General features: G+C 37.8%; 1 protein-coding gene across 1 annotated transcript; it reads left to right on the top strand.

Annotated features, from left to right (window-relative positions):
* The first annotated feature begins 7241 nt into the window (after window positions 1-7241).
* Window positions 7242-25717, top strand: pnp4b (purine nucleoside phosphorylase 4b). Its single transcript, XM_062991289.1, has 6 exons — window positions 7242-7338; window positions 8836-9008; window positions 11428-11531; window positions 21409-21584; window positions 22717-22907; window positions 25288-25717. The coding sequence occupies exons 1-6, from the start codon at window positions 7316-7318 to the stop codon at window positions 25509-25511; spliced, it is 891 nt and encodes a 296-aa protein (XP_062847359.1). The 5' UTR covers window positions 7242-7315; the 3' UTR covers window positions 25512-25717.
* The last annotated feature ends 1356 nt before the right edge of the window (window positions 25718-27073 follow it).

Consider the following 27073-nt stretch of genomic DNA (forward strand, 5'->3'; position numbering starts at 1 on the left):
TCACATCCATCTTTAATAAAAACTTCAATAAAAAAACACTTGACCTAGGATTAGGGAGAACTCCCACACCCTTAAAAACACTCACTCACTGTCTTAACCGCCTATCTAATTAGGGTCGCGGGGGGTGCTGGAGCCTATCCCAGCTTTTCAATCGGTGCAAAGCACACAGTAACACCCTGGATGGGGCGCCAGTCCATCGCAGGGCAGACACACACTCACACACACACACACCCATTCACCTATAGGGCAATTGAGTGTCTCCAATTAACTGACTGCATGTTTTTGGACTGTGGGAGGAAACTGGAGCTCCCGGAGGAAACCCATACAGACACGGGGAGAACATGCAAACTCTGCACAGAAAGGACCCGGACTGCCCCGCCTGGCCATCGAACTCAGGACCTTCTTGCTGTGAGGCGACAGTGCTACCCACTGAGCCACAGTGCCGCCCTACCCCCCAAAACAGAACTGTGTAACCTTGATATACATTTGGGCTCTGACTGCACCACAAACTCTAAAAGATAAAATGCAATAAATAACATTCTGCAAGTCTTTGCAGTACAAAATAAGGTAAAATATTCAGCATCATTCACATGAAGAAAATGCTTATCAGAACCCAAATATATTTCCTCTTGGTAATAAAAAGTGTATAGAGAGTAAAATGAAGAATAACCCAACCCCTCCCTTCAGACATTACTGTTAGACTAATGAGAGCTGAGAATTCCATGTCTGAAAGGCACATGAAACGACTCCCTTTATTTTAAAGTAATTTACCAAAAAAGGAAACATTCAAGCATCATTAGGCATTATAAAGAAAATTTAAACCTTGTTCTGTAACATTACACTTGATATTAATAGTTACAGAAAATGCATTTGCAGAGCAAGACTACAGTTTAAGGCTGCTGACAAGTTTGTGTGTGTAGAAATAAGAAGACCACTTTAAGAACAAATTAAAAGACACCCCTGGATTGGAGCGTCTTCACTGATATAAGATTGCATTCTGTCAAAACACCATGTTGCTGTGATGTTTTCAATTCATTTTAAACCTTGGGAATATTGGGTAAGGAATGACATTTTACTCAGTTTTCGAAACTCAGAAACACATTTCGCCTTAAATTATAGAACAAAGCTGGAGCCACTTTACAGCTGCAGGTTCAGCTTGTTTTAAAAAAACACACTAAAGCCACTGAATACAATACAAAGGGATTTAAGACACATTATGCAGGTTTCCTCCCACAGTCCAAAGATATGCAGTCAGGTTATTTGGAAATACCAAAATTGCCCTTAGATGTGTGTGTTTCGTCTGCTAACTCATTAGGAGGACATGACCTAAAGGCATGTGTTTTATTATTATTTTGTTTATGCATTTTCTACCCTTTTTCTCCCAACTTTTAGCATATCCAATTACCCAATTGCATTATGCTTCCTCTCTATTGATGCCAATCCCAGCCCTGATTGAGAAGAGCAAGACTGACACATGCCCCCTCCAACACGTGCGCAGTAGCCGACTGCATCTTTTCACCTGCATGAGGCGAGTTCATATACAGCTTTGTGTACATACAGCTTTGTGTACGAAAAGCCACACCCTGATCAACGCATTATTCGCATTATCAACGCGTTATTCCTCGACTCTGTGCAGGCGCCATCAATTAGTCAGCAGAGGTTGTAATTGCCTCAGTTATGAGGTCCCTATCCGGCTCCCACCCTGTATAAACAACAGCAAAACATTGTTCATGTAGGCGCTCAGCCTAGCCAGATGAAAGCGCTGCTGGGGTTTTTAAATATTGTGTCCACTTACTGTCCACTCTATTAGACACTCCTACCTAGATGGTCCACCTTGTAGATGTAAAGTCAGAGATGATCGCTCATCTATTGCTGCTGTTTGAGTTGGTCATCTTCGGGACCTTCATCAGAGGCCACAGGACGCTACCCACGGGGCACTGTTGGCTGGATATATTTTTGGTTGGTGGACTATTCTCAGTCCAGCAGTGACAGTGAGGTGTTTAAAAACTTAAGCAGTGCTGCTGTGTCTTATCCACTCATACCAGCACAGCACAACACACACTAACACACCACCACCATGTCAGTGTCAGTGCAGTGCTGAGAATGATCCACCACCTAAATAATACCTGCTCTGTACTGGTCCTGGGAGAGTCCTGACCATTGAAGAAGTAAAAGGAGGTTAAAAAAAAGTATGTAGAGAAATAGATGGACTACAGTCAGTAATTGTAGAACTACAAAGTCCTTCTATATGGTAAGTGGAGCCGATAAAATGGATAGTGAGTGTAGAAACAAGGTTTTAATGTTATGGCTGATAGTTGTATGTATAAATGTGTCTTTTAATCTGCAAGTGTTTTTATTAACCTATATAAAACCAAAAATGTCACAAGAATAAAAGAATATTGGCATTTAGTTAAATTTTATTGTAGTAAAAAGTTTTTTGCATAGTCACATACTGGCATTTTGAACGTTTGTCCTTTTAAACCAGAATTAACCTTTGCTCTACTGTTAATAACACAGGTCGAATGTTAATTGTTGGCTACTCTGCTGATGAAAGTCAATCTGCCAACAAATTAGTGCACCTGGTGCATTTTCTTTGGCAAGGTTATAGTTAGTAAAAGCCAATTAAAGACATTATTTAAAAAGCATTTATGAGCAATTTATATTATTTGTTCCACTTTTGGATATTGTTGAAAGTTAGCCAGATAAGCTATAAGAAACCCATGTGGACCTCGGTAGAACATGCCAAACACCGAATAGAATAGAACAGAATACACAGCTGAGGTTAAAACCAGGAAGCTGGTGCTATGCAGAGCTAACACTACCTGCTGCACCACCATGCTGCCCATCATCAGGTTTTTAAAAATTGTTTTATAACCATGTATTCATGCGAGACAAGACTTAACATACACAAATCTTACACTTTTAATCTTTAATTGCAATCAGACTGTGCTTGGCAATGGCCCATGAGGACCACATTAATAAACTGATAATACAATTATAATGCCATTTAGTTTGTTTTTTTAGTAAAATACTTCATTATTGCTTTATTATTACAGTAACGTAAGCCACAGTGGGAAACATGCTTGTCTGTAAGTAGAGTCATGTTAGTGCACACACACACACACACACACACACACACACACACACACACACATCTGCAAGTACACATATACTCAGAAGAAACATTTGTAAAATTTCCATTCAGTTAAAAGTCTGCCACCGTCTTTACAACCTCTCAGCTAAAGCATTGAGGATAATATTGCTGAACACAGTCTTTTATTCATAGTTTGTTGTCATGACAATAATATTGGACAGCATGTTACTTGTGCACATACATGTTATTCAGGCTGCGTTACTCATTAACATGTTTTACCTTGAACTCCTGGATTAGTGCTGACTCATGCACCCTCCTTTTTCTTGCACGTACTCTGCACGTCTGTTACTGATCAAATGCTTTAAGCCCCCTGGGTGAATATAGAAATGTGTACTGTTTGTCTAGGTGACGCTAAGGATGTATACTGTTTGCTTCCAATGTCCCACCCAAAAGTTGGTTTTGGTTTGATTGGAACATGTTTGTTCTATAGCTGTCTTGTCTCATACACATACACTACATACATGCTGAAATTTGGTCTTTTGGCATATATATATATATACAGTGTATCACAAAAGTGAGTACACCCCTCACATTTCTGCAGATATTTAAGTATATCTTTTCATGGGACAACACTGACAAAATGACACTTTGACACAATGAAAAGTAGTCTGTGTGCAGCTTATATAACAGTGTAAATTTATTCTTCCCTCAAAATAACTCAATATACAGCCATTAATGTCTAAACCACTGGCAACAAAAGTGAGTACACCCCTAAGAGACTACACCCCTAAATGTCCAAATTGAGCACTGCTTGTCATTTTCCCTCCAAAATGTCATGTGATTTGTTAGTGTTACTAGGTCTCAGGTGTGCATAGGGAGCAGCTGTGTTCAATTTAGTAGTACAGCTCTCGCACTCTCTCATACTGGTCACTGAAAGTTCCAACATGGCACCTCATGGCAAAGAACTCTCTGAGGATCTTAAAAGACGAATTGTTGCGCTACATGAAGATGGCCAAGGCTACAAGAAGATTGCCAACACCCTGAAAGTGAGCTGCAGCACAGTGGCCAAGATCATCCAGCGTTTTAAAAGAGCAGGGTCCACTCAGAAAAGACCTTGCGTCGGTCGTCCAAAGAAGCTGAGTGCACGTGCTCAGCGTCACATCCAACTGCTGTCTTTGAAAGATAGGCGCAGGAGTGCTGTCAGCATTGCTGCAGAGATTGAAAAGGTGGGGGGTCAGCCTGTCAGTGCTCAGACCATACGCCGCACACTACATCAAATTGGTCTGCATGGCTGTCACCCCAGAAGGAAGCCTCTTCTGAAGTCTCTACACAAGAAATCCCGCAAACAGTTTGCTGAAGACATGTCAACAAAGGACAGGGATTACTGGAACCATGTCCTATGGTCTGATGAGACCAAGATTAATTTGTTTGGTTCAGATGGTCTCAAGCATGTGTGGCGGCAATCAGGTGAGGAGTACAAAGATAAGTGTGTCATGCCTACAGTCAAGCATGGTGGTGGGAATGCCATGGTCTGGGGCTGCATGAGTGCAGCAGGTGTTGGGGAGTTACATTTCATTGAGGGACACATGAACTCCAATATGTACTGTGAAATACTGAAGCAGAGCATGATCCCCTCCCTCCGGAAACTGGGTCGCAGGGCAGTGTTCCAGCATGATAATGACCCCAAACACACCTCTAAGACGACCACTGCTTTATTGAAGAGGCTGAGGGTAAAGGTGATGGACTGGCCAAGCATGTCTCCAGACCTAAACCCAATAGAACATCTTTGGGGCATCCTCAAGCGACCAGCAGAGGAGCGCAAAGTCTCGAATATCCGCCAGCTCCGTGATGTCGTCATGGAGGAGTGGAAAAGCATTCCAGTGGCAACCTGTGAAGCTCTGGTAAACTCCATGCCCAGGAGAGTTAAGGCAGTTCTGGGAAATAATGGTGGCCACACAAAATATTGACACTTCAGGAACTTTCACTAAGGGGTGTACTCACTTTTGTTGCCGGTGGTTTAGACATTAATGGCTGTATATTGAGTTTTTTTGAGGGAAGAATAAATTTACACTGTTATATAAGCTGCACACAGACTACTTTTCATTGTGTCAAAGTGTCATTTTGTCAGTGTTGTCCCATGAAAAGATATACTTAAATATCTGCAGAAATGTGAGGGGTGTACTCACTTTTGTGATACACTGTATATATATATATATATATATATATACAGTATATATATACTGTATATGTATATATATATATATATATATATATATATATATATATATATATATATATATATATGCATATATATATATATACACTCACTGTCCATTTTATCAGCTCCACTTACCATATAGAAGCACTTTGTAGTTCACTTTGTAATTCTACAACCACTACAGAGTAGGTGACACTGACATGGTGGTTGTGTGTTAGTGTGTGTTGTGCTGGTATGAGTGGATAAGACACAGCAATGCTGATGAAGTTTTTAACACCTCACTGTTACTGCTGGACTGAGACTAGTCTACCAACTAAAAACATTCAGCCAACAGCGCCCCGTGGGCAGCGTCCTGTGACCACTGATTAAGGTCTAGAAGATGACCAACTCAAACAGCAGCAACATACCAGCACAACACACACTAACACACCACCACCATGTCATTGTCACTGCAGTGCTGAGAATGATCCACCACCTAAAAAATACCTGCTCTGTAGTGGTCCTGTGGGGGTCCTGACCATTGAAGAACAGAATGAAAGCAGACTAAAAAGGTATGTAGAGAAACTGATGGACTACAGTCAGTAATTGCAGAACCACCAAGTGCTTCTCTATGGTAATTGGAGCTGATAAAATGGACAGTGTGTGTAGAAACCAGGAGGTGGTTTTAATGTTATGGCTGATCGGTGTAGATATTAAATTTTTTGTGTCTTCCGACCTGTGAAAGGTATTTATGTCTTTTTTTATGAAGTTGGCTGTTATCACGGTATGCTTGTGATCTTCAGTATGCAGCTCAGGTGCAGGTGTGGCATGTGCAGTCAGGCAAATTTAGACAGATTCACACTTCTCCAGTGTAAGTCCTGCTGATCCAGCTCTGAGCTACAGGCAAATAGGTCTGAGAGAGGAGTGATTAGCCTGTCCACAGCTCATGGCTATGCTCTGTGATTCCACATTACATAACACAATGTTAGAGCTTAAGCAGACACAAAATTTATGCACTTGCTTCAACATTTTCTGATTTATTTGTTACTGCTCGTTTTCGACGCTTGATTAAAGAAAAGTAAAGGCACCTTGAAAGATGCTAAACACAAAAAGGTCAATCAATAATTAGTAACTGATTAAAACTGTAAGTTAAAGCTGACTCAGTTGTAGGTGAATACTCAGTTGTTAAAGAAGAGCCAAGCACTGCACCATTATCAACATATAGATGTATAACAAATAAAGATATATTTAGCCTTCAGCTGGACAGATCTATACAGAAGATAACAAATAAACCAAAACACCTGTATAAATGAGTGGGGAAACATAGATAAATGCAGATGCCTGAAAATTACCTTACACTTCTAAAATTAACATAATTGATTCATTCATTCCTTATGGCAATGTGTTTTCATTTCCCTGATAAAAACATGTCAATATGATTAAATTGTTTTAGACATTTTTCTGTTTGCTTATCTAGCTACTTAAAATGACAAGTGAATCAAGCTTTTAAAAGTCATGTGTGCATTGCCTAGTGTCATTTAACATTTCTATTGTCTTATTTTACCATTCATTCATGTTCAGAAAAAATTGCAGACCCCCAGGGGTCCGTAGACCCAACTTTAAAACCATCGAATCATTTGTTCTGCCAGATATGTTTGAATTTGCTATATTTCTTTAGCTTTTTCAATTCAGGTGTTGATAAATAAGAAGTACATATATTCAAACAGTCAAAATGCATTATTTGTGTAAATTTGGATATATGCACTGGAAGTATATTTTTGAAAAATAAAAGCATTGCAGCTTGTACACTTCACAGCATAAAAAGAGTAGAGCTTTACAATTCCTGTACAAAGCTACACAACGCTGTTCAAATCCTTCTCTTCTACCACATGTGTAGTCAATGAGAAAAGACCAGGTTATTGCTATAATGATTATACAATATTTACTCCTCTCTCTCTTCTTATCAGTTTACAGGGTCCAACTTCCCAATAACAGTCTGACTGTCTCTTTCACAACCTGGAATTATGCACAACAAAGTAAATTCATGGTAAATACGTTTTATTCCATACTTCTTGGCATTATTGTCATCAACAATGTTATTATACTTTACAGTGTAATTATTATTTTTTGTTATTTTTATTATTATTATTATTTAAAAAAAATTTTTTTATTATATATGGCTTGTTTGGTTTTGTTTAGTAATGAGGTAGTAGTGTAGGTTTAATAGTAGTTAGGTTTGTTTTATGATAATAATAATAATTATTATTATAATAATAAAGCTTTTATATACTAAGAAACCAAGTAAAGAGTACTTGCAAGAGCAATTTGTGTGCACAACTCAATTGACTGTGTCTGTATTTAGTGGGCTTGTTCTGTGCAATAATTAAAATGTTACTGCACTTAATAAATACTGTGACAAAAGAGGAAAATAATGTCAATTAACACTAAATAACAAATACAAGCAATTAAATGTCAAATCCTACATTTTCTATTTTTTACTTATGTAAAAGACATAAAAATGAATTACTTCAATCCATGTGAACTGAACATTGTATTTAACTGAAATGGGTGCAATTTCTCATGCAGTGTCGTCAGAGAGCTCAAAGGTCATGCACATTTCACAGTGGTTTCCAGCTTTACCCTACAAAAAGTGACATCTCTCCAGATTTTCTAAATCTTTTCACAATGTATGATCAGTAGATGGTTAAACTTTATTTGCAATCTTGCATTGAGGAATGTTATTTTTCCCCACACTAGAACAGTGGTCTTTAAACAGAAATACAGTTACCACTGGTGGTATGTCACATGACCTTGGTAAATTTGTGGCATGCTTCAAAATAAAAAGTATAAAAAACAATGTTTCTGTGAGATTTGTATTTGTTATTTAAGAACACATGGTAAAATGGAAATAAAAAGTTTTTGTATATATTTACTGAAATTAAAGTTTGTTTGGTGTTAAGCAGAAATACCAAGCTACTCAGACTGTACTACAACCATGCGTTACATGCACCATAAACTTTTTGTTTAAAGACATTATGTAATAACTGGGGAAAATATACCAGAATGAATGATGCTGGGTGATTAGATGCCTGCTGAGAATTTTTATGTCTTATGGTTATACATGGACATGCATGTGATATTATCTCTTAATCTCAACTCAGACAGCACTGCAAATGTCAGCATCCAATAAAAGAGAGCTACAAAAAGGTACAACAAGGATTTATAAGTAACGAGACAGATTTAGAACCAAGACCACAAGGATAAACAGGTTAATCCTTTTACTGTAATAGATAACTTACAGGCGACACTAGGAGGTTTTGGTTTGCACTACAACAAGAGTATCACTAAAATGTATGAAACATTTAGTTTATCTGACCATATATTTTAAATTTAGTTTGGATGTTTTACTGGAATATGCAAGATGTACATTTTACAGCCATTTTGACAGAATACTCTGAGAAGCCCAATAGATAACTTTTAAACAACCATCAAAATCTAATACTAATATACCAATACTGCATTTAATATATCTTTTCTGATTTAGTTGCTGCTCATTCGAGGAGTGCAAGCTAGCCACAGAATGGCTTTTAAGCAGGACCCGGCACAGACCAAAGATAGCTGTAGTATGTGGTTCTGGACTTGGTCTTCTTGCAGAAAGTGCCTCTAACAAGCAGGTCTTCCGCTATGAGGATATCCCTAATTTTCCTGTAAGCACAGGTGAGTGTGACATTTCAACATTTCGAGAGTAGACATCAAGGGGGGATTTGTTCTTCCTTAAAACCTGCTATTTTGAGGAGAAAGAAAAAAAGAGAAAGTGACATATGGTGTTTTCTATAATCTTATAGGATATATTTTGTACTCAAAGCAAAAGCTACAGTTGTAGCTTTAGCTGTGTGTTTGCCTGGCTGAATTTGTTGTCACTGCATTAATGAGTTTTAACTGGTATAGTAGTGGCTGGTCAATTGCTAAAAAAGGAAAGCAAGACAATTGTGCTTCTTGTAAAGAAAATAAGAAGTAAAATATAAAATAAAAAATGTATATGTTATTTGGAGAAGCCTTGGGTGTTTAGAACAGCTTGTAAAGTAAAATAGAAAGAAATATAAATTCTGTTTGTAGCCTAAAAAATGTAACCATTCAATACTCACCCTTAAATAAATACAATTTCTTTGTCTTGATTAATTATGTGGAAAGTAAAGGACAGTGAAAGATTAAACAGTGTGTTTTTATATTGTATTGATGACACAAACATCCAGAGTTCTGAATTGCCAGTTTAAAGTATTCTGAATATATTGCTAGTCTTATTTCTCAGATGTGCAGAGATAATGTGAATGGAACTGGCTTTTGTTATTACCCATGTCACAGTAGAGTATATTTATACCTACTATAAATAATCCAGCAGGCAGGGTCTGGGGAAAGCTAAGACCATGAAACTTTACAAGGGCAGGGCAGGTTGGGGGGAGGACTGTGTCCATATTTGTGGTTTGTTGTGGTTAACAGATCAGGCCTAGGTCCTGAAAAAATGAGCTATCAATTTATAAGAATTATTAAGTACTGACTGCCCATGAATAAAACATCATGATTTGGCTAAAAATAGTGCCTAACATCTGCCAGAGGCGTTGTTATTATTATGATAACTTAGACATATTTAAATATTTATGTGCTGGAGTGAATAATCAATGTTAAAACATGACTGTTTAAATGCACCTAACTGTGTGTGTGTGTGTGTGTGTGTGTGTGTGTGTGTGTGTGTGTGTGTGTGAACTCCACTCATAAAATAGTAAAATAAATTATTGCTAAACAAGGTTTTCAACGTGTAAGTAAAGCAAAGTGACTGCAGTAAGATTAGTTACATTATGTCTGGTTGACTCGGCCACATTTTTGTGAGTTGTGAGAATGCCAACTGACTACCATAATAATAATAATATGGCTTTTATTCAAAGAAATATTTACTGAATATAAATAGTGATACAGCAGGTAGTGTTAGTGGCACACAGGTCCAGCGTCTTTGATTTTAGGGGCTCACTGTCTGGGGCAGAGCTATCCAGTCAGTTCAGAGTAGTGGCTAAATTACAAAATAATGCCAGGTGAGATCCAGCAAGATACAGATACAAGTTTGAAGAATAATGGGCTGCCTTAAATTGACTCCAGATGATCAGAGATAAGCACTAACAGCACAGTAAATAAACTTGTTTCTTACACCTACAATAAAAAGGAATTACATTTACAACACTTGTTTACAACAATTGTTAAAATGTCTCTTTATGTTTCAACATTTTACTGACATTATTACATATTACATTTCTAAAAATATAGCATGCAAAACATGACTGAGAGGAATAGTTGCTGGAGTTAATAATGACATGGTTAAATACACTAATTATAACTTACTGTTAAAACTGATTATGTGACTAATTTGCCCAGTAGCTAAATACTAACAATTCTAAAGTTTGTTTCATTAGCTGTTAAGAATGTATCAAAAGTAGAAAACAGTAACAATAAAATGTTTTGACAGTTAAATAAATAGTCCTAATCCAGGGGCTACAAATTAAAGTCTGAAATAATTTAAGTTTAGAATAACTACAGTCACAAAGGAGTGATAGCCTTCTTTCCTACATGTTTAAATATGAAAATGTGGAACTTATCTGGAAAAGGCACATGATAATCTGGCTGGGGTCTGTAGCATAGGAAAATATTAAAATTAGGGAATTGGATGCAAAAAAAGTGGGGAAAAATGCAACAATATAATTTAATATATTATTAATATTAAATATTAATATATAGTTAATTTTAACACTGCTACGAAAATATTGAAAATATTATTTTATAGTTTAATATTCATGAGAATAAATGACAAATATATTCATTCAAAAATACACCAATTATTTAAAATTATTTATTAAAATAATAATCTAACAATCAACCTGTTCCTGCAGTAACAAAATAACTCATTTTATTGGGGAATAACTGGGACCTGGCAACCAAAGACACGGTTTTGGGAGAAAGAAAATATTTGGTCTTTCACTAATTAGAATACCTATACTAAGTCAAACCAAATATATAAAGAGGCACACCTTCAGTATCTTTTAAACACTTTTAATGTCTCATGTCTCAATATTGTGTATCTGTGTTTGTGTAGTTCCTGGCCATGATGGACACCTTGTGTTTGGTAACATGAAAGAAAATTCTTGTGTCTTCATGCAGGGGAGATTCCATTTATATGAGGGTTACTCATTGTGCAAGGTGAGTTCATATGCATATGAAACATACATTTTGACTGCTAATGCAAAAAGCTCTAATATGAGGCTATTCTACCACAAACCACTGTATAAATGGAGGCAATGAATAATCACAGCTGTTTTAAAGACAAAAGGAATACCTTAATCCATAATAATTTATCGATAGTAATAAAAAGAAAAGACAAAGGGAACATTACAGAAATTAGCAAATACATTTACACTTGATGTTTTACAATAAGAGTCCCAAATGAATCCTTAATCTATATCAAAGATGTAGAGATTTTATAGTTACAGAGATTTCTTTTGCCTATACTGGTGATCGACTACTAAAAGCATTCATCCTAATAAGCTAATGAACCTCGGCACTCTACTTGACTTCTCAAGGACAGTTGAACTCATGCAAAACTACTCCTATCTGCAAAACAAAATAGAGTTGGCACCTTCTATGTGGCTCATTGACTTTATCTGTCAGAATCAGGCACCAGAATAGAACAGAAAAAAGAATTTATAGGCTGCAATCTAGGGCTGATAATGAAGAGACATAAACTGTACTCTGCCTATATATATATATACATAAGCATAAACTGGTTGAGGTACAATAAAGATTTCATCTCTAAATTAAAGGCTTACTGGGCATTGTTTTCAATTTTGCAAGTAATGCTGAAACATCTGGAAAACACTTTGTATGATGTCTAAAACTAGTAAGACTAGAGGCACAAAGACTACTTGCTTGTTTACATTCTTCCTGTCGTGGTATAGACATTCCCCTAAGAGCTATACAGTACACTACAATCTCTACTGCTCACAAATGAAGACTTCTTTGCTAAATAGCCATACTATTACACTACTGATACAGTAAAACAGAAGTCCAAACAAACAATATCATTATTGGATGGTATACATGCTCTCATGTCCTTGAATACATTTAATTACTTGCTATAATGGTCCTCATTCACAGTAACCATGGTTTAATCTATTTGCATTATTATTTAAAATTCATGAGTGAATAGAGCATGCAGTAATTGTGTAATAGTGTATATTGGAGAAGATTTGCCTCAATCTCATTGTAAAATCAGTTTTAATGACTATTAGCACTGTGTTCCGGGTTTTATTCAAGAAAGTTGTGTACCTGCTTAGTCTGAATCATTTAAGAAAGGTGGTCTAAAATGTACACGTCCACCCAAGGAAATCATTTATCTGTCGCATAAGCTGTCAAGGGCCTGCTTTTCATTAAATTGCAGAGGAATCGACATCCTCCTAACTGTGAAAGAACTGCCAGAGTAATTGCACCTCTGACAACATGACACAATACATTACAATCAGACGTCACTGCCGCCATGTGCCTCTAAAGCTGGCCAAGAGCACTTCACTCTTAATGCAAGGCTTCGGCATTAAATCAATCTATCACTTGTCTTATTCAGTACCAGTTTCTCAAGGGGCCATCTCAGTGAAAATTCTTTAACCAAAGCTTTTTGCTTGAAACCGGAGGTAAAACTAGCAAAAGCCTCTGGTTGTACTTGGTTGGTTGCTTGGCTAAAAATGTTGTTTACAAATTTATCTGTTTTTTAATGCATTGGTTCACTGATGTTGACACATGTAATAAAATGTATTAGCATAGAAACAATACCACTTTTCTCCTTTAATAAAAAATATATTTGACTGCACACTCCCTTGTGTAGTCAACATCCCTCTGTACATATCTGTCCTTATCACACAAAATTGTTTAACATTCTATTTAAGTTATATACAGTGTATCACAAAAGTGAGTACACCCCTCACATTTCTGCAATTATTTCATTATATCTTTTCATGGGACAACACTATAGACATGAAACTTGGATATAATTTAGAGTAGTCAGTGTACAACTTGTATAGCAGTGTAGATTTACTGTCTTCTGAAAATAACTCAACACACAGCCATTAATGTCTAAATAGCTGGCAACATAAGTGAGTACACCCCACAGTGAACATGTCCAAATTGTGCCCAAATGTGTCGTTGTCCCTCCCTGGTGTCATGTGTCAAGGTCCCAGGTGTAAATGGGGAGCAGGGCTGTTAAATTTGGTGTTTTGGGTACAATTCTCTCATACTGGCCACTGGATATTCAACATGGCACCTCATGGCAAAGAACTCTCTGAGGATGTGAGAAATAGAATTGTTGCTCTCCACAAAGATGGCCTGGGCTATAAGAAGATTGCTAACACCCAGAAACTGAGCTACAGCATGGTGGCCAAGGTCATACAGCGGTTTTCCAGGACAGGTTCCACTCGGAACAGGCTTCGCCAGGGTCGACCAAAGAAGTCGAGTCCACGTGTTCGGCGTCATATCCAGAGGTTGGCTTTAAAAAATAGACACATGAGTGCTGCCAGCATTGCTGCAGAGGTTGAAGATGTGGGAGGTCAGCCTGTCAGTGCTCAGACCATACGCCGCACACTGCATCAACTCGGTCTGCATGGTCGTCATCCCAGAAGGAAGCTGACGCACAAGAAAGCCAGCAAACAGTTTGCTGAAGACAAGCAGTCCAAGAACATGGATTACTGGAATGCCCTGTGGTCTGACGAGACCAAGATAAACTTTTTTGGCTCAGATGATGTCCAGCATGTGTGGCGGCGCCCTGGTGGTGGTAGCATCATGGTCTTGGGCTGCATGAGTGTTGCTGGCACTGGGGAGCTGCAGTTCATTGAGGGAAACATGAATTCCAACATGTACTGTGACATTCTGAAACAGAGCATGATCCCCTCCCTTCGAAAACTGGGCCTCATGGCAGTTTTCCAACAGGATAACGACCCCAAACACAACCTCCAAGATGACAACTGCCTTGCTGAGGAAGCTGAAGGTAAAGGTGATGGACTAAACCCAATTGAGCACCTGTGGCGCATCCTCAAGTGGAAGGTGGAGGAGTTCAAGGTGTCTAACATCCACCAGCTCCGTGATGTCATCATGGAGGAGTGGAAGAGGATTCCAGTAGCGACCTGTGCAGCTCTGGTGAATTCCTTGCCCAGGAGGGTTAAGGCAGTGCTGGATAATAATGGTGGTCACACAAAATATTGACACTTTGGGCACAATTTGGACATGTTCACTGTGGGGTGTACTCACTTATGTTGCCAGCCATTTAGACATTAATGGCTGTGTGTTGAGTTATTTTCAGAAGACAGTAAATCTACACTGCTATACAAGCTGTACACTGACTACTCTAAGTTATATCCAAGTTTCATTTCTATAGTGTTGTCCCATGAAAAGATATAATAAAATATTTGCAGAAATGTGAGGGGTGTACTCACTTTTGTGATACACTGTATATATCAAGCCTGTTGTGCAGGCATATTGTGGCGAGAGACTAGTTTGCTAAAATCTGAGATGTAAACAAGCAGCCACCTTGTTTACATCTGTAAACAGTGATTAAAAATTTAAATATGTTGTCACATATGTGACATGTGGTGACATTTGGTATCCCTAGCCCTCTTGTGTGTTTAAAATGCATAGTCAAAAAATAGATCTGGCTTACTTTTTCCTTGATTCACAATAAGAGCAAATTTCCTCTCAATAAAAGGGTGCAAAATGATTCTTAATGTCTTATCCTTGACTTCACTGACACCTAATTGGTGTCAGAAGTGGGATGGCTCAACAGAGTTAGAGAGGCTTTTTGGTGAAGATGATTGACTGCTGGGGTGAGAGGGAGGAGCATGACAGCAAGTTTGAAAAGGATGACGTTGGGACCAGATCAAAGATGGCAAAGATGGGTTGGGTAAAGAGCGGTATACCCAGAGCCACTGGATCAATCCGCCACGGAGCATGGGAGTCCTAGGATGCGCAGCTGCAGCTGTTCACATGGCACTGTGAGTGGACCGACAAAATGACGGAATTGCAGCTTAGCACTAGAAATGAGGTGCTTCAAGTGCTACTGGTGAAGTACAGCAATCTCGTGTTTCTGAAGGCAGCATTATGGCAAAGCTTCGGCAGAGTTTCACCGTGTAGCAACCAACCTCAACCAGCTGCAAAATTTTCTGGGGTTTGCGTCAGACTATCTCTGATTCATCAGAAGCTTTGCAGACCAGCTGTTGTACCAGCTTACATTTTTTTGGCGCTTCAAGCTAACACTGGAGCGAGAGGAGGCATTCCAGTGGCTATGGACAGTTTTTAACACCGCACCCATCCTGGCACTTGCAAAATGTGGACGGTTTATTGTGGATGTTAATGCTAGCAGTAGGGGCATAAAAAATGCGCACCACACCACTCCATCCGCAGAGCAACGGCCAGGTGGACTGTTTTAATGGCACACTCATTGCCCAACTGGCCATGGTCACGTAGGAACATTAGTTGGAATGGGACTTGCAAATTGCCGCTAGTCTTGCTCGCCTGCTGCTCTGCCTTCCAGGAATCTACCAGACATATGCAGGAAATGCTAATATGCTAAAAGCTTTAAAGCTTATGTAATTAAGCAACTTGCATAAGAACATTTGTACCGTCAGCTGTGTTTACCCACAGAGATTAATCAAGTGCCAAATGTCAATCCATGATAGTACATGATTTATGAGCCAAACAAATTATCCAAAAACCCACCTGACAGATCAAAATATAAATAAACAGTTTGATCTTTGTGGAATTAATTAGTAAAAAACACAAAAACTTATTGAATAATGATACACAAATATCTACCTATCAACAAATGAACTTTGTGTAAAAGACACTGAGAATATCAAAATGGTAGAGTTCCACTACATTGTGAGGTAAATACTAGCGGCTAATTATATGTTTCCATCCTCCCTGTATAATCTGTGAGTGAAAATCTGCAGCGTATATATGCTTTAGGCTTTCAAAGGTTTCAATAAACAGTTCAAATAGAAGAGAATTTGTCACCCAAACAAATGCTCTGCTTAACGAATTTATTTATAACATCAAATAAAGAGTACCAACAGTTAATTAATATAAAGAACAGCCACTCGAGATATTTGAGTACAACAGAACTTGCAATCTGTGTGTGCTAAATATATTTTAGCTTGCAAAGCAGAACGGTTCAAAAGCTGATTGTCCTTTATCCACCTTCAACAGTCCCTTTTATCTAATAACAAATCAAATAAATACATTATAAAATACATGATAAATAGCAAATATCTTAAAGCCTTAAGAATTTATCAGATGCAGTTTCGCCCTATGTTGATGCATAACTTTTTCACTTGGCTGACTGATTAGAGGTTTATCTGTGATGTTCCAGATGACAACGCGTGTATGATTATGTATACTGTCTTATCTAGAGGCTATTATTTGTGTACATTTAAGCTTAGGTCTCTAATAGGAAAAATCATACACATGCAAGCATGCACACAACTTTATTGAATTAACTCTCACAAATAGATGTGCTTGTTGAGGGTAATTGAATAACAGTGTACCTGACCCTGCACTGACCTTTGTTTAAGCATGCATTTAGTAAGGCAGCTTCACTGTAGTGTTATTGTCTGATCACACCATCTGAGAGTGAATAAGGGGGGCTGTTGGGAGCTGGCCTTCTAATTGGGATTCAAAAGCACAACATCATTTTAGAATGACAGATTATCAATTTTTATGAAGTTTCCCTGCCAGTGTAGCACCATTAAGTTATGCATAGGTTTCCCCAGAATCACTGGGCATAATAGTAACACACCCTAGACAGGACACCAATCCATCGTGGGGCCTGGAACAGGTTTTACGCCAGATGCCCTTTCTGAAGCAAGCCTCCTATTCATCCGGCCTTGGAACCAGCACTAAAGAAGCACTGATGTGTCCCCACAATGGCTAGGTTCATGTAATGTTATGTGCCTTCTGTATTCATGAGTCCAGCCCAGGATTCAAACCCCCTGAACTCAGGCACATGACTTTTACCATTATGCCACACAAGCTCACCTGACATTATCAATTTTACCCTACAAAAACTGGTATTAAGCAATTGACATTTATAAAAGCTTTATTTAAAATTAGAGGCACTCAGGTGGTGCAGTGGTAAAACACGTTCTAATCTCAGCTCTGCCGTTTGACAGGCTGGGCGCCTTCATTAACAACAATTGGTTGTTCAAAGGGGGGTGCCAGACGGGGATTCTTCATAACTGATGCAATAACGACCTCTGCTGGCTGATTAATGGCACAGAAAGGATGGATACTGAGGATTAGGGTGTATCTCTGCGTACACAAAGCAGATCCGCTTATGAACTCGCCTCGTGGAGGTGAAAAGATCCAGTCGGCTACTACACACGTGTCGGAGGGGGCGTGTGTTTGTCTCGGCTCTCCTCAGTCAGAGTAAAGATCAACATCAGTAGGGAGGAAGCGTAATTATATCGGGTAATTGGATATGACTAGATTGGGAGGAAAATTGGGGAAAATGCAAAAAAAAAATTTGTAAATTGTTTGGTAATTTGTTCAACAATTATACAGAGGTCACTTTTTAATGTTAGCAGGTGAACTGTAAACGAATAGTTACTGTTGAGAGCATTTTCTTTCTCAGCTTGATCAGCTTTAGAGAACAGCCTGCCATCATCACAACCCTGTAGAGCTGGTTTATACCCAACCAGCAAGTTCATTACCTCCACCTCTTTTTCACAATCTATGTCTCTCATGATCACCCTTTCTGTGTGGAACTACCCCTAATCACATGAAATCAACAATCATACATTTCTGTATCTCATTAAAAGAAAATAACAAAGCAAATGAACTGTGTTGACATGTTAAAATATTCTTATTTTTGACTGAACTTCTTGGAACCAGGTTGTGCAATTTATTAAATGCCATTAATTACATAAGCACATCAGAGTGGCACAGATTTACATTTTCTGCATTTAGCAGATGATTTTATCCAAAGCGACTTACAATTCTGTGACAGTATATTGTCTAAGCAGTTGAGGGTTAAGGGCCTTGCTCAAGGGCCCCACAGTGACAACCTGGCAGTGGTGTTGCTTGAACCAGCAACCTTTCGATTACCAATCCAGTACCTTAACCACTAGGCTGCACTGCCCTGAGCAGCTGTCCATTACGCTAGGCCAGATCAAGGATCGAATCTCAGAAGTGCTATCGCCTGCTGGGCATCTACACAGACATGACTGGCTATGTCTGTGAAGGGGTGGTCGAAGCTTTGTGATGGATTGTTGCCCTGGGTACTTCTGCTTTGCACACAGTGTTTCCTGCATGAACTGAACCCACCACAATCCTGACCAGACTAATTACTATTTTAAAGACTTATTTTATTTTTTGTAAATAGAGTGAAAGCCACTGTACAAGCTACAGATGATTATAAACTTGTTGTAATATTTAAAGATGGAAATGTTACACTTGATGGCTAAAAGTATATGTACCTTATCACTGAGTTCAGGTGTTTCAGCCAAATGCACTCACTCTCTTTCTTAACTGCTTATCCAATTAAAGTCACTGTTTGCACACAGTAACACCCTGGACGGGGCGCCAGTCTATCGCAGGGCAGACACACACACCCATTCACCTATAGGGCAATTCAGTGTCTCCAATTAACCTGACTGCATGTTTTTGGACTGTGGGAAGAAACCGGAGCGCTCGGAGGAAACCCACGCAGACACGGGGAAAACATGCAAACTCCGCACAGAAAGGACCCAGACCGCCCTGCCTGGGGATGGAACCCAGGTCCTTCTTGCTGTGAGGTGACAGTGCTAGCCACCAAAATCAATTATATAAAATATATTATTTGCTTCCAGCTTTTCGGCAACAGCTTGGGGAAGGTCATTCATAAAGACTTGGTTTGGTGAGTTTGGTGTGGAGGAACCCAGTTAAGCTTTTATCTCTTCCAGCATTACTGCCTACAATCTTAAACATGCTTTTGTGACTGAATTGGCAAAAAATTCTACAGACACACTTCAAAACATGGTGAGAAGCCTTCCCAGGAGAATAAAGATTGGTATAGCTGCAAAGGGGATAGGGATGGAGGCTTAGATGGCAATTCTGCAATAATGCTCTCAGTTTTGGAATGATAAGATAAGGACTTTGCAACATTACAGCAGCTTTCAAGAATATAAAGGTATAAAAGTGTTTATACAGATAATAAAAAATAGAAATGTAAAGATATATAAAAAAAGATATATAAAAATAAAAAAAAAGTTTTACAAATATTGCACTATTTTTATTTATTTATTTATTAGGGTTTTAACGTCATGTTTCACACACCTTGGTTAAACTCATGACAGAACAGGTAGTTACTGGTTACACAAGATTCATCAATTCAAGTTCAATGTCAAACACAGTCATGAACAATTTTATATCTTCAATTCACCTCACTTGCATGTCTTTAGACTGTGGGAAGAAAATGTAGCTCCCAGAGGAAACCCATGTAGACATGGGGAGAACATGCAAACTCCACACGAAAAGGACCAGGGCCGCTCCCCCTCGGGATCGAACCCAGAACCTTTTGCTGTGAGGTGACAGTGCTATACACTGAGCCACCGTACCGCCCACTCTATTTTTAAAAGTTATTGCACATGGTTAAGGTTCACTTGTGCAGATATAAAACCATAGAATTATTCTGATGGTGATTGTCTGTGCTTGTGGTGGTGCTGATTGTAAAGTCTGACAGCAGTTGGAAGAAAGGAGCTGTGATATCTCTCATTCAAGCAATGCAGGTGGAGAAGCCTGTCGCTGCCACAGTCTCATACAGTGAGTGAGAGGTGTTCTCCATTATGGATGACAGCTTGGAACCTTCTGTTCTTTACTGCCTTCACTGTGTCCAGGGTGCAGCTCAGGACAGAACTCGCCTTCCTGATTAGTTTATCATGGTTATTATGGTTATCATGGTTAGGTGTTCATATACTTTTTGGCATACAGTGTTGTACAGTGTTGTTTACCCCACATAATTAGATTTTGTTTTAGTTCATGTTTTGTTCCTTTGTGTATGTCTTGGCCCTTACAATCATAATCGACAATCATTAACCTCTTCCTTGTGTTTCCTCATTACCTGCGGTATATTCATCATCCTTCATTTGCTTGATGGATAGTCTGATTTCCTGCTGGATTATCTTAATTACAAAGAACATGCAGTCACGTGAATGTCTAGTGTAAGCTAATTTATCTAGTTAATTAGGTCTATTGTGGCATCTTTCTAATCTAAATTAGAATAAAATTACACAGTGCATTCAAAACAGTGTCTGTGACCTGACTTCCATGTGACTACTAAGAGTACATTTAAAAAAAATAATGATCCACCTTCAGTCACAAATAAGAGTCAGTAACAAGTCATAAACTTACCAGCAGAAACAAGGTACTATTGGTAATTTGGTCTGAACGAGTTTAACAGTAACTTACTTAGTGGTGTTTGTAGCAATAACTGCATATGTTTTGTAATATATGCCTTGCAATTGTATTCTGAGCCTCAAAGTTTTGTGACACATTTTGTTTTGTTAGGTCCCTTTTTACTTGAAGTCCCACTTTGCACTGCATATGTCTGTATCACTGAAATGATTGACAATCAATTTTTTAAAGAAGTGATTTAATTGTTACATTTAAATATGTATTGATTATATTGTTAGGTTTATAGTTTAGTTGTGTTTAATCAAATCCTAATAAGAAAGGTCATACGTTGTTTGGTACCTAATCTAAAAGTAAGTTTCAAAAAAAGGTTTTATAAGCAATGTACTCAGAGATAGTATATATTTTTGCTTTCTGATAGCTTTGAATACACATACATTTAGTGTTCTTAGTAATTCAGTTTGCTTGTAAACCCAAGAAATAGTTTGCATGAAGTCTTGCAAAACAAGTGTTTATATGTCATCTCCTTATTTAAATGCATTACATTACAATAAAGGATTATAAATCTAATATCCAGTGATGTTCTTTTGCATTACCTGACCCTTGCACAGCAGAAGTAATTCTGAATTTAAAGTGCTTAATTTACTCTGAACAGGTCACGCTTCCTGTGCGAATCTTCAAGCTGATGGGAGTGGAGACAATTATAGTAACAAATGCATCAGGAGGGCTTTGTCAAGATTTTAAAGTGGGAGACATCATGATCATCAAGGACCATATTAACCTGCCTGGGTTTGCTGGACAGCATCCACTTTGTGGACCTAATGATGAACGGTAAGTGCAAGCGGAAAGATTTCAGTTTAGCAAACAGAAACAAATGTGTCTAGTTAGCGTCCTTTGAAGTGCACTACATTTACCTACTTTTATTAAGAGAGCCAGTTTACTGGTGATGAGGGCAAACCTCTTCTACCACGTGGCTGAGAGGGCATGTGTGTGTGTGTGTGTGGGGGGGGGTGTTAAATTGGAGTGCTGGATGAGTTGGCTTTGTGATAGAAGACAAGATCCCTAAAGGCAAAGCATAGGAGATATGTAGAGGCGATATGGGGAAGTAAACATTTGTAGAAAATAATTAAAATAAGAAGAAAATAAATTGGGAAATTAGATTGTTTGAATTAATAGGGAATAAACAATAAAGGGAACAACATTTTACATTTAGGTCACACATTTATCCTAAGTGAACTATTAAGTGTGACTGAACACAATTCAAGCAACTGAGGATTAAGGGCCTTGCTCGGGCACAATAGTGGCAACGATGGGTGGTTCTAAATAATAGTCCACTACCTTAACCACCAAGCTATCACTGCCCTGAAACAAGCATTTAATCACTTTGGTTTTTGTTATTTAGTATACATCATTTAGTGCATCATACAGAGCATCCAACCACCTCAAAATATACAAACCCCATTTTAAGTAAAGTTTCTTTTTTTAATATGTCAAAAACAAGAATCAGTGAGTACAAAAAATAACTTTTAATGTTTTGGCTGGTCAACTTATTTGTATTTTGTAAAATGTAAACTTTATTAAGTATAAACATCAAATTTGAATCCAATGCATTAAACAAGGTAAGGGTTACACCCTTTTATTCCACAATAAACGGGTGAATTGATAACAGGTGGGATTACGATGATTGGGTATAAATGGTGGATACAATAAAGGGCGTAGTGTTTGCAAGCAAAGATGGCATATGTGCCAAACTCTGAGAGAATTGTCAATCAGTATAAAAAAAAAACCAGTTTAATTTTTTTAAACCTTAGGTCTTTTCTGTACATAATATTTTGAAAGGTTTTAGGGAATCCAGAGAAATCTTGCCCTGCACAGTGACTGAAAGCCATGACGTATATCATTAAAAATAAATTAATCAGCCATTACATTTATTTTGTATGTTGTTATTCTTGATTGTTTTTAGATTTGGGATCAGGTTTCCATGCATGTCTGATGCCTACAGTAAGGAGTTGAGAAAGCTAGCTCTTGACATTAGCACTGAGCTGGGCTACACCGACTTTGTAAAAGAGGGAGTATACTGCATGGTCAGTGGACCGAACTTTGAGACTGTCGCTGAAGCACGCATGCTTCATATTCTGGGCAGTGATTCAGTAGGTAAGTAAAACTAAGTCACTTATGCTTAGTTTGAACCCGAGGTTTAAGTCCAAGTTGAGTCTAAGTAACCTCACACTCACATCCAAGTGAAGACCAAAGTTCCTTAGCCACCACTTAAATATAGTCTAAGTCAGGGCTTGAACAGAGTTATTGTGCTAGAGTAAGGTGAATGGGGCATAGAAGGATTTTTTTATAATTAATACTTGTACAGGAAAGAAGGAGGCAGCCATTATTTTCACAAGGTCTGGTATTAATGGGGTTTTAGATGTTTAGCTACAAGTGACATATCATAGGCTTTTTGCTTGCTTTTGGAGCAACTGTATTGTGTATGTAGATGAGCACTGTGCTAACAGTGTGCTATTTGTTCTAGCAATAAGATACTAGTTCTAATAAAGCCTGCACCGTTAACTGAGTCAGTTTAACTCAAATTAAAGTACCTGGTCTTAATCGCTTCTGCACTGTTGCCATTAAATATAAGCAGCTAGTAATCTAGCATATTTCACTAATGTACACTAGGGGCCATGCTATGCATTTTGATATTAGCGCATGCTCACAAGGGCTGAGTCCTATAAAGATCCAGCCAGTCTGAACTAATAAAACTACTGTGGTTCAACTGTACTATAAACATGGATATGAAACAAAACAAGTTATTTTCCATGTTTTATTTTACAGTAAACATAATACAGTACAGAAGCAGACATTACACAGTAGCAAGATGCAGATAAAACCAGTTATCATGTTATTGCTAATGTTAAGAATGCAGTTGCAGTTACATATAAATACACACCTGAATTCACTATCACAGCTTTACTAACAGGACTGTGCATTATAGTTAGTAATTTGTGTACTGTATAATGCTTTGTATGAAAATGCATTTAAATGTGTTGTTTGACTTGTATGGTAATGTGAAATTATTTAAAGGAACAGTAAATTATATTGACTTTATATTATAGAGTTTAAGTTTATAAGACGGCATTGAGGCCTGCTGTGTTGGAGACAGGAGAGGGAGCTGAAGATGTCAGAGATGAAGATGCTGCAGTTCTCTTTGGGAGTGACAAGAATGGTCAAGATTAGAAATTAGTTTACTACAGGCACAGTGCAGTTAGTATGTCTTGGAGACAAAGTTAGTAAGGTGGTGTAGAGATAGTTTGGGCATGTGATCTGTCAGGAGAAAGGCGCTGAAGAGAAGAGGAAGGCCAATAAAGAGGTTTATGGATGTGGTAAGGGAGGACACATAGGTGGTTGGTGAGACAGAGAAGGATGTTCAGGATAGGGTAAGATGAGGACGAACAATCCACTATGGTCAGCCCTATACACCCCCACCACCCCCAATCTAAATTGTTCCACTAAATGCAAAAAAAATACAATTCTGATGTGTGTATCAGATCTGATGTGTATCTGATGTGACTTGTGTATATATATATACACACACACACACACACACACACACACACACACACACATATATATATATATATATATATATATATATATATATATATATATATATATATATATATATATATTAACTTCTTATAATTATAACTTCTTATAAATAGTAAACCTGGATTAAAAATGAAATTCTTTTATCTTTATCTTTCTTTATCTTTGTATTTCAGTCCTTATCTACCCTATATCAGATTAACCTTTATGAGGAGCTCATGAAGTTCAACGAGGACATCCAAGTCACTGCACTTTGTAGATTTCAGTGAATCATTATTTGTAATGTTTATATAATTTAAAGTAAAAAAAAAACTCCATTACAAACACAGTTTAACAAACAATGGAATATTAAAATCTTTATAACCATTTGAATTTACTGACCAAACCTTAAGATGTTTAGCCATTGTACTAATATTTCACTCCACTGAATCCACTGAAGCTAGGACAAACTTACTAAGTTTTAGAATGAGCACTGTAAGCTATGCATGTGAGGTTTGCCTTTGTTCACTAGTTTGTTGTTACTAGCTAAATGGCTCAAGATAAGGTGGTTTGAGAAAACCTGTGTGCTACCAAAAGTAGGATTTAAAATGATAACTCAAAATGAAGATTAAATGGAAAGGATAGTTGGTGAAGTGCATGTAAACATTGGAAGGTCACGGATTAAGCATAATTTAAACATAACATAATTCCAGAAGTCTACCAACTAAATGAACAACAAATATTTGTGCTACCTTTTTTCAGTGTTTCATACAGTTACTAGTATTATCTCTGTACTGAAAGCTGGCCACCTCTGCTGGTCAGTTCTGCTCTTAAAGAAATGTAAAACAGTAGTGCTTACCAATACTAAGGATGCCTGACAGGTTCTTGTTGTCTAGACTTAAGTCATTGCAATTTAATTCTACTGTCTTCATCTAACATCTTCCTGTTGCTTTTGCAGGTATGAGCACAATCCCAGAGGTGACAGTGGCCAAGCACTGTGGCCTACGAGTGCTGGGCATTTCTCTCATCACCAACAAGGTGTCCTTGGACTACAGTAGTGAGGAGAAGGTCAATCATGAGGAGGTGCTCCAGATTAGTAAAATGAGAGCTGAGATGCTCCAGAATATGCTCAATGCATTTATCGCTCGCTCCCACCAAGTGGACACAATTAACAGCAGATAAGTATGCTTCATCAGCCCGGGACAGAACTCAGGCAGACTACATTTAAAAGGACAAATACCACAGGCTATTAAATCTGATAGACCATGTCTAGTGTAGAGTCTACTGTTACAGTTCTGTACACAGGCAGCTTGTTTTGACCATTGCTGTATATGGTGACATGTTCATTATAAAAACAGTTCTTGTAAATAAAAAAGCTTGAAAATATACTCAAAGAGTTTTAATTTGTATATATTTAATAATATATTTAATAACTAAATCCTACACATTTGCATAATATGAGCTCTTATGTTCTGTTTGGGGTCTCTGAGACCTCAGAGCCCCTTCAACAGCTCACAAAATACCCTTAGCCTTTTCAATTAGCTTGATGCCTCATGAATTTTTCTAATAATTCCTAATAATTTATATTAATATTGTATTCCAAACATCACTTAATTTATACACTTTGGTTCTGGGGTTTTAGAGTCTCCAGCTAGAATACATTTTTAACATATTTTCATCTGTTTTTAGTTTATGTCTGGTGTCAGGGTACAGCTGACTCTCTTGGTAATTTTGAAGTCAATGTAATTTTATTTCACCCACAAAACACTGGGGTCTCTAGGGCCCCAAAGAACAGGGCAGTTAAGTCAATATTAACAAAACACTATGGTTAAGTGGCATTTATATGGGTTTGGCAAAATGATAGGAACCCAGAATCATATTAACAATTGATTATATACAGATGGCCACTCTTCTTTACAATCAGTACTTAAGAAATACCAGTTAAAGTTTAATGATGTTTAAATCTGGTGACTGGGTTATATTTTGCAGTATTTACAGGTGCATTATTACCCTTAAATATAGCAACATCTTCAAAAAAAGAGTTGACAGCATAGGGTGTCATGAAATCTTTAGTTGTGTTACTACAGTGCATGCCCTGCATAATACAGTGGAACAATTTTCTGCTGTTCAGCTTTTATATTTTGCTGTCAGCGCCTCTAAATGTACAAGTAAAACAGCATTAGCTAAAAAGTGTGAACTTGTTTTTGCAGAACAAGGACACTGGACACACATGGCAACTCCAATTTGTGCACTGAGCTGCATTGGAAACAAAGGCATGCCACAGTGTAAGCACTGTGAACAGTGTTCTGGGACAAGGCATGTGGCACACTAAGGGTCATAATCTCAGAATTAAGTGTGCTTCTAGAATTTAATTATAAACCCCATTTTCAGAAAAATTGGGACGTGTTATAAAACAATAAAAAGAAGAAACAGTGATTTGCTAATTCTCTTTAATTTTTATTTAACTGTACAAAGTAGAAATATTGTGGAATGTTGTAACTTAAATATTCTATTTTTTTTTCTTATTTTGACTCTGTCCCAACTCTTTTATCGTAAAAAAAAAGCGCTTGTGTTTACTAACGTAAATTCGTGCTGTGTTGGAAACTAGGAAACTTCTGCTACCGGCATCCGAACGAAGCCGGTTTTGTTTGTTTTTGTACTTCAGCGCATAAACATCATAATTATCCAGAATTAAAACCGTTTTCGGTCCGCACGAAGCGCGTTTGTGTTTGGTTGTGTTCTGT

Source organism: Trichomycterus rosablanca, chromosome 3 (assembly GCF_030014385.1).
Source record: "Trichomycterus rosablanca isolate fTriRos1 chromosome 3, fTriRos1.hap1, whole genome shotgun sequence".
Lineage (NCBI taxonomy): Eukaryota > Metazoa > Chordata > Actinopteri > Siluriformes > Trichomycteridae > Trichomycterus > Trichomycterus rosablanca.

Coding starts and splice junctions, on each gene's coding strand:
- pnp4b (XM_062991289.1), top strand. CDS start 7,316: ATGCACAACAAAGTAAATTCATG. Junction 9,009..11,427: donor TAATTTTCCTGTAAGCACAG/GTGAGTGTGACA, acceptor GTGTTTGTGTAG/TTCCTGGCCATGATGGACAC. Junction 22,908..25,287: donor TCTGGGCAGTGATTCAGTAG/GTAAGTAAAACT, acceptor TTGCTTTTGCAG/GTATGAGCACAATCCCAGAG.